This window comes from Dipteris shenzhenensis, chromosome 8 (genome assembly GCF_047967505.1).
Source record: "Dipteris shenzhenensis isolate YYH24624 ecotype China chromosome 8, Dip_SZ_1.0, whole genome shotgun sequence".
NCBI classification, from domain to species: Eukaryota; Viridiplantae; Streptophyta; class Polypodiopsida; order Gleicheniales; family Dipteridaceae; genus Dipteris; species Dipteris shenzhenensis.
This window is the reverse complement of record NC_141603.1, coordinates 58,688,504-58,696,706: the sequence shown is the minus strand read 5'-3', so window position 1 is coordinate 58,696,706 and position 8,203 is coordinate 58,688,504. Positions and strand designations below refer to the sequence as shown.

At 48.8% G+C, this 8,203-nt stretch overlaps 1 protein-coding gene across 1 annotated transcript; it reads right to left on the bottom strand.

Annotated features, from left to right (window-relative positions):
- Positions 1 to 7,278: 7,278 nt before the first annotated feature.
- On the bottom strand, positions 7,279 to 7,830 carry LOC147899746 (uncharacterized). Its single transcript, XM_087377789.1, has one exon. The coding sequence runs from the start codon at positions 7,828 to 7,830 to the stop codon at positions 7,279 to 7,281; it is 552 nt and encodes a 183-aa protein (XP_087233915.1).
- Between the last annotated feature and the right edge of the window lie 373 nt (positions 7,831 to 8,203).

Sequence of the window (8,203 nt, the reverse complement as noted above, 5' to 3'; positions counted from 1 at the left end):
AAGAGCAGTGTCGTTGTACCAAAGGCAAATCAAATAAATGCTCAAGGTGAGGAGTTTGTGATGAGGAGCATAGGAGGTGCAGGTCCAAGATCAAGTGGTGCGGTAGGTGCGAACGCAAGGCCATTGCCGTTCCTCTTCTTTATCCCAAGGCTCCACTTGCCACTCCACTATGCCTTCCATGCCTCTATCTTGAACCTGTTCGCTGTTTCCCATGCCTTGTGGGCCTCCCTATCCTATCACCTGTCCACCGTTTCTCATCACCTATCCACTGCATGTGCCTTGAGCGCCTAACCCTGTCACCTGTGCTCCCAGCTTACCACCATTTGCACCTTGTGCACCTACCTATTTCACTCCCACATCTACTGCACCTTGCTTGGTCACCTCCATGCCTTATGGGTTTTTTAAACTTCCCTTCGTGCCTACCATGTCACTTGGTCTTGAACTTGCACCTCCTGTGCTCCTCATCATAGCCTCCTCACCTCAAGCATTTACTTGATTTAACTTTGGTACAACAACTGCTCTTCTTCTCTTTCGCACCTCCTGCACCTCTCGTGCCTTTTGTCTCTGTCACCCTGCCTCTCGTGCCTTTGGACTCCGTGATCGTGCTTCTCCTGCCTCAAGTCTTCACCATGCCTATAGCATCTTAGGGGTTCGCACCGCCTATCTTCACCAACATGCCTCCTGGGCCACTACCTCCACACCTTGCACCTTTCACGCCATTTGCTATGCATCTCACATGTCTCACACTGTTCACTATGCATGTCGCGCCTCCTGCGCCATTCACTCGGGGCTTCGCACCTTCCGTGCCACTCGCTTGGGGTCTCGTGCCTTTTGTGCCATCCTTCACCTCGGTTGGACCCCAAGTCACCCGTTTGTTGATTGTCTTACTTGGGATGCACCTCGCACTCCCACGGCACGGTTCCACTTCCGTGTCTCCACTAGTCATCCCTTTTGTCTCTTTGGCTGCCATTTCAAATCCGTTTCCCCTTTCTGCTTTGGCCTTCCACCATGTCTCACTCCACCTGTGCCGTTTTTCCTCCTCTGAGTCCTCATCTTCACTTTCACTCTTCAAGCCGCTCTCTGACTCACTTGTCGTTTTGGCCTCCGTTTTGCTCCTGAACTCCTCTGCGTTGTCCTCCAACTCCTGCACATAGAGCTCCATCACTAGTTTGAACATGACCATGAACTCACGGCACCACCTGGGGCTCTCACCCTCGGTGTCATACCGCTGCACTAGTTGTTCCAAGTACTTCATGTCCCTGCTTAGGAGCACGTTCACCCACTGTGGAACTGCCCTCATCACGTCCACTATGGTTTCCATCTTCGGCTTCCCACTCTTCATCGCTTGTAATATCGCCTTCTTCCCATGTTTGTAAGATTGACTTCGCCCATCACGTGATGCCATACCTCGATATAGGATCCGCCTCGAAGGCTCATGACACCTTGAGGTTTGCTCTCATACCAAGTGTAAGAGCCCATAGCGTTTGGACTTAATCTCCAAGTCGTGGCACCTTACGTCGGACCCGTTTTTGAGTCCCAACCTCCCTTAATGTCTCGGTTTTGATACCACAATCCCCCTTATGCATAGTGTTAGCCAAACACGACCCTTGGCATGGGCCATCCACTAAATATCCCACTGTACCATGCCCCATTGGGCAGCCCTTAGGCTACATGATCTTTCGTCCACAGAGTCACGCAAGTCACCAAGACCCTAGGAACGTCCATCACGCAATGCCCTGATCAGCCCACGTTTCCTTCTTGGTCGGTGGCCTTTACAGGTCAGCATGCTTCACCCCTTCGGGCTCACCTCGAGTCCTGGCTCAGTACCCAACAAATCACGGTTTATACAATGATATGGGGAACAAAAATGTCCCTCACCGTTCCCCACTCACTTTCATGTGAACTCAACCCGTCCCATGTTTTGCTTTCCCGTGCGTGCGCTTCAACGTGCACCACAAGGTCACAACCCACAAGATGGCATGATGACGTTACTTGCAAGACGGTACTAAATGGAGTGCCAAACACGGTGGCTAAAATGCGCTTAATTGCAATAGAAGATATGTACAAGCAAGAGGGAGCATAAATGGTCGTTGACGTTTTCCTCATCGAAATCAACCTCACATGAGAGAGCACTATCCTCCATATAATAGTGGCTGGCCGCTAGGCACCGCAGCGCCTCCCTTTGCCATAGAACACTCTGAACACACACGATAGGTCAACCCTAACGTTGACTTTCGTTACAATAGTGGGTGGCCACTAGGAACTGCGGCGCCTCCCTTCGCCATAGAACACTCTGAACACACATGGTAGGTCAACCCTAACGTTGACTTGCCTTACACACTCCCCCGTTCAAAAGAATTAAAGGGAGAGCATAGCCGTGGACTATACACAAAAGCCTAGCCTCACTAAGGTGACTTGAGTGAGTGGACACACAGACATACAAAAGCCTAACCCCGATCTACGAACATCTCGAATGAGTGGCCACACACACGCTAGTCTGGACTTTTACATGGATGTCAAAGTTTGCCTTCTCCTCATAACGGGGGGCGGAAAATGTAAAGAATGATGTATTTTTACAACACATTTTACAAAGAAAACGGTGCCTCAAGCTTTGATGTTTTTGAGAGGGCATCGCATACACATTGCTTCAAAAAATGAAAATTTAGTGGTTTGCATAAATTCCCTGGCCAAAATTTCCAACCTGCCAAAATGGTGAAGTCGGGACATGACGTTGCTCTGGGCCAATGTTTCCAACCAGCAAGCAACATCAAGTTTGGAAGAGGCCCCCTTGGCCGTGGAAGCCCATGTGCGAGATGAATAAGCCACACATCACCTGGCCAAAATTTCCACCTAGCATTCAACATTATATCATGCAATGACACTGCATCAGGCCAATCTTTCCACCCCACACACAGCATCAATGACCACTTGCCACCTATCCAAGTGAACCAACCTACTCACCTGGCTAGAACTTCCAACCTACCCATAGTAAAACGTGCCCTAATGACTTGGTCTTTCCTTCTACACCTATCATCTCCATTAGCTTAGGCAATAAGCCCAAGTAACAAGGAGGAAAAGATTTCCAACCCATGCTTAAACTCATCTTTGACTCTTCTAGTCGGATCATGACATTCACGCACCGCTTCCATTCTTTCCAGGTGTCTTGCCATGCTAACTTTGAATATTCATGCATAACCCAAGAGAGAATTTTGCGTTTTGGGAAAGTTTGACTTGGGTGCTTCACCGTTTTCTTCACCCTTTGCACCACTTCTCTTCCTGACCCTCTTCTTCTCATCCTCACCTGTTTTGCGCAAGTCCTTCCACCTCGTTGCGGCTTCTTCTCATCACGTTCTTCTCTTGAACACCTTACCTCATTGAACCTTGGACCTTTTGCCTTGCATCTTCTTTGCGCTCCACAACCTAGACATGTTCTCTTCGTCTCTTCATCTTGGCCCATCTTGACCTCATCTTGCATCTTGTTCTGCTCCCTTGGCTTATGCCTTACCCTACACTTATGCATTCACCTTCCACCTCTGTGCCTCACCTTGCCCTCTTCTTCATCTGCTGTTTCTCCTTGAAACCTTAACCTTTGCATGCATCTGTTCATCCTTCCCGCCGTTCTACCTTGCCTTGCCTTGAACTCTTCTCCTTCTGCCATTTCCTCTTCTACTTCCATAGTTTCCTCTTCACGCCTTGGCCTCATCCTCGCCTCATCACACGTCCCTTCATCCCCTTGGTCATCACCACCTTCTTCTCTTCTTCCTCCTTGCAACTTCGCCTTTGCGCTATGGCCTCACTTCGCATCATGCCTCTCTGTCTACCTACACTTGTTCTTGTCTTCACCCCATGCTCCTCCACCTCGGCAACTCTTCTACACATGCCTCTGCGTTGGTACAGGCTTCTGATTGCTCTCTTGACCTTGCCCCAGTGTTGTTTCTCTTCTTCATCCCAAGGTTCCACTTTCCACTCCATTGTGCCTTTTGCACCTATATTTTGAACTTGTTCGCCATTTCCCGCACCTTGTGCGCCTCCCTATCTTGTCACTTGTCTGCCATTTTTCATCACCTCTCCACAGCATGCGGCTTGTGCACCTAACCTTGTCACTTGTGCTCCCTTACCACCATTTGCACCTTGTGCACCTACCTATTTCACTCCTGTGTCTACCGCGCCTTCCTTGGTCATCTCCATGCCTTGTGCATTTTTCAAACTTCCCTTCATGCCTACCACGTCATTTGGTCTTGAACCTGCACCTCCTGTGCTCCTCATCACAACCTCCTCACCTTGAGCATTTACTTGATTTGACTTTAGTACAAGGACATTACTCTTCTTTTCTTCTGTGCCTCCCACACCTCTCGTGCCTCTTGTCTCCATCACTGTGCCTATGGACTCTGTGATTGTGCCTCTTGCACCTCTGGTCTTCACCATGCCTATAGCATCTTGGGGGTTCACAGCTCTTGTGCCACTTGTCTTCACCAATGTGCCTCCTTTGCCACTGCCTTTCCTCCTTGTGCCTTCTGTACCGTTCACTATGTATCTCACACCACCCGTGCTATTCATTATGCATCTCATGCATCCCGCACTGTTCACCCAAGGCTTCGCACCTTTCATGCCACCTGCTTGGGGTCTCGTGCCTTTTGTGCCATCTTTCACACCCGCACTCCTCATGAGCTACGTCGACCTTGTGCTTCGCACCATCCTGGGCCTTGCGCCTTTTGTGCCTCCCATCACCTTGGTTGGACCCCAAGTCACCCATTTGCTAATCGTCTCACTTGGGATGCACCTTGCACTCCGAGGACATGGTTTCTCTTCCCTGCCTCTCCTAAGGAACATCGGTTTCCCTTAGTCAATGGGTACGACGTATCCACATCTTCCCCACCTGAGACTTCCGACACGTCATCCAAGTACGACCCATCCGAGTCCTCCCCGTCTGATTTCCCGTGATCCACCAGGCATGCCTTTCCCCTTTCTGCTCTATGGCCTTCCACCATCTCTCACTCCACCTGCACCATTTTTCCTCCTTCGAGTCCTCATCTTCACTTTCACTCTCCAAGCCGCTCTTTGACTCACTCGCCGTTTCATCATCCGTTTCTCTCTTGGACTCCTCTATGCCAATCTCTAGCTCCTACTTCACATAGAGCTCCATCACCAATTTGAACACAACCATGAACTCACGGCGCCACCTGGCTGTCTCACCCTCAGTGTCATACCGGTGCACTAGCCGTTCCAAGTACCCCATGTCCTTGCTTAGAAGCACGTTCACCCACTCTGGAACTGCCCTCATCACATCCACTACGGCGTCCATCTTCGGCTTCCAACTCTTCATCGCTCGTAGTATCACCTCCTTCCCATGTGCATAAGATTGACTTCGCTCATTACATGACATCATACCTTGATACAAGATCCTCCTTGAAGGCTCGTGACACCTTGAGTTTTGCTCTGATACCAAGTGTAAGGGACCCGCATCTCGGACTTAGTCTCCTAGTCATGGCACCTCACGTCGGACCCGTCGCCGAGTCCCAACGTCCCTTAATATCTCGATTCTGATACCAGAATCCCCTTATGTGCAACGTTAGCCAAACAGGACCCCTGGCATGGGCCATCTGCTGAGTATCCCACTGCACCATGCCCCATAGGGCAAGCCCTTAGGCTTCACGATCTTTGGTCCACAGAGTCACACGGGTCACCAAGACCCCAGGAACGTCCACTGTGCAACGTCCTGATCAGCCCACATTTCCTTCTTGGTTGGCGACCTTTATGTGGGTCGGCACACTTGACCCCCTCGAGCTCACCTCGAGTCCCAGCTTGGTACCCAACAGTTCACGGTTTATAGAATGATATGGAGAACAAACATGGCCCTCACAGTTTTCTACTCACCTTCACGTGCACTCTACCCTTCCCATGTTTTGCTTTTGTGTGCGTGCGTTTCAATGTTCACCACAAGATCACAACCCACAAGATGGCAACATGACATTATTTGCAAGATGGTACTAAATGGAGTGCCAAACGGTCGCTAGAATGCGCTTGATTGCAATAGAAGATATGTATAAGCAAGAGGGGGCATAAATAGCCACTGACGTTTTTCTCATCGAAATGAACCTTGCATGAGAGAGCACTATCCACCATATAATAGTTGTAAGATACCAATGTCTCGGACTTAGTCTCCAAGTCGTGGCACCTCACGTCGGACCCATTACTGAGTCCCAACCTCCCTTAATGTCTCGATTCTGATACCACAATCCCCTTATGTGCAACATTAGCCAAACACGACCCCTGGCATGGGCTGGTCGTTGAGTATCCCATTGCACCATGCCCCACTAGGCAAGCCCTTAGGCTTCACGATCTTCGGTCCATAGAGTCACATGAGTCACCAAGACCCCAGGACCGACCGTCCACCGTGCAACGTCCTGATCAGCCCATGTTTCCTTCTTGGTTGGTGGCCTTTACATGGGTTGGCATGCTTGACCCCTTCGGGCTCACCTCGAGTCCCGGCTTAGTACCTAATAGCTCATGGTTTATACAATTATATGGAGAATAAAACACGGCCCTCACTGTTCCCCACTCACTTTCACGTGCACTCTACCCTTCCCACGTTTTGCTTTCCTGTGCGTGTGTTTCAACGTTCACCACAAGATCACAATCCACAAGATGGCATCATGACGTTACTTGCAAGAAGGTACTAAAATGGAGTGCCAAACAGTCGCTAAAATGCGCTTAATTGCAATAGAAGATATGTACAAGCAAGAGAGAGCATAAATGGCCGCTGACGTTTTCATCATCGAAATCAACCTCGCATGAGAGAGCACTGTCCTCCATATAATAGTTGTTAGGTCCCGCTTGCAACAGTCCGCAAAATAACTCTTGTTGTGCTATGGTTTACCAAAACGGAGCCAAAAACATCGAACGAACCCAGTAGGGGAACGTTTTCTACCTCACAAATGAGCCCTCAGTGCATGTGCAATGCCTGTAGTCCGTGCCCGTGCTGTCCCATCCTCGTCCCACCCCCTTGCCTTCCGTGAGTCACCCTTATGTTTTCACATTTCAAAGTGCGTGATTGTGCCAAGATTCAGAGGACCATCAAGAAATGAGACTTAGAAAATACTTGCACAAGAATGATCTCATAAGGTTTATTCATGAGGGAAAACGCATACATGCCGAGGGGTCTCTAGCGCCTTGAGAGCTTGACCTTCCATATACTCTCTTGGGCTACGAAAGAGCTTGAAGCCCTCTTCAAGCATATGCATAATATTGCAAGACCATATCACTATAGTTGACTATCATCTAGGCTTCAGCGGAGATAGGACGACCTTTGAACTTTACATGGAATTCTACTCTACCCCTTAGCATTCTCCCTTTTAAAATTGCCTCTGACTCATATGGCAGGCTTACAACTTGGGAGACGGAAGGGGGGACTTTTATACCATATGTGTTATCAGAATAGAAGTGCTTTAAGAGCTGAACATGGAAGGCGTTATGTATTGCTACATCTGAAGGGAGCTCCAGTTTATACATGACTTCATCAAGTGCATAGAGAACTTTGTATTGTCCATAGAACCTGTGATTGAACTTTGGAGTCAAGTTCTTTGGAAGCTGGATATTCTGAGAGCTGATAAGCACCAAGTCACTTGGAAAGAATTTGATGTGGCAACGTTTGCTATCATAGTACTTCTTCATGATGGCTTGCATTTTGTGAAGACTTTCTTTGGCCACTTGCATGCGTTCACGCCATCTGTTAAGAAATTCCTTTGTGTCTAGATCTTCAATTTTGGGAGTACCTATTGCCAAGGCTGTGGGGGTGATGACTTCTTTGCCTATGGCTATCTCAAACGGCATGAACCCTGTGCTACGATGAACGGATCTGTTGTAGTGAAACTCCAAGATGTCCCAATGCAAGGCCAAATCTTTTTGGTCTACCTGGACATAGCTTTTGATGTATTGCTCTGCGATTTGGTTTGCCCTTTCAGATTGACCATCGGTGGCTAGATGGTGTGAGGAATTGAAATAGAGCTGCGTACCAAGGAGTTTAAAGAGCTCAGTCCACATATCACTTAAGAAGCGAGCATCACGATCCGAGACAATGGCCAAGGGTAAACCATGGTACTTGAACAGATAAGAAAAATATAAGTTGGCTCTATGCTATGCAGCAATGGGTGGTTTAACGGGAATGAAATGGCCTTGTTTGGAAAAATAGTCCACCACCACAAAG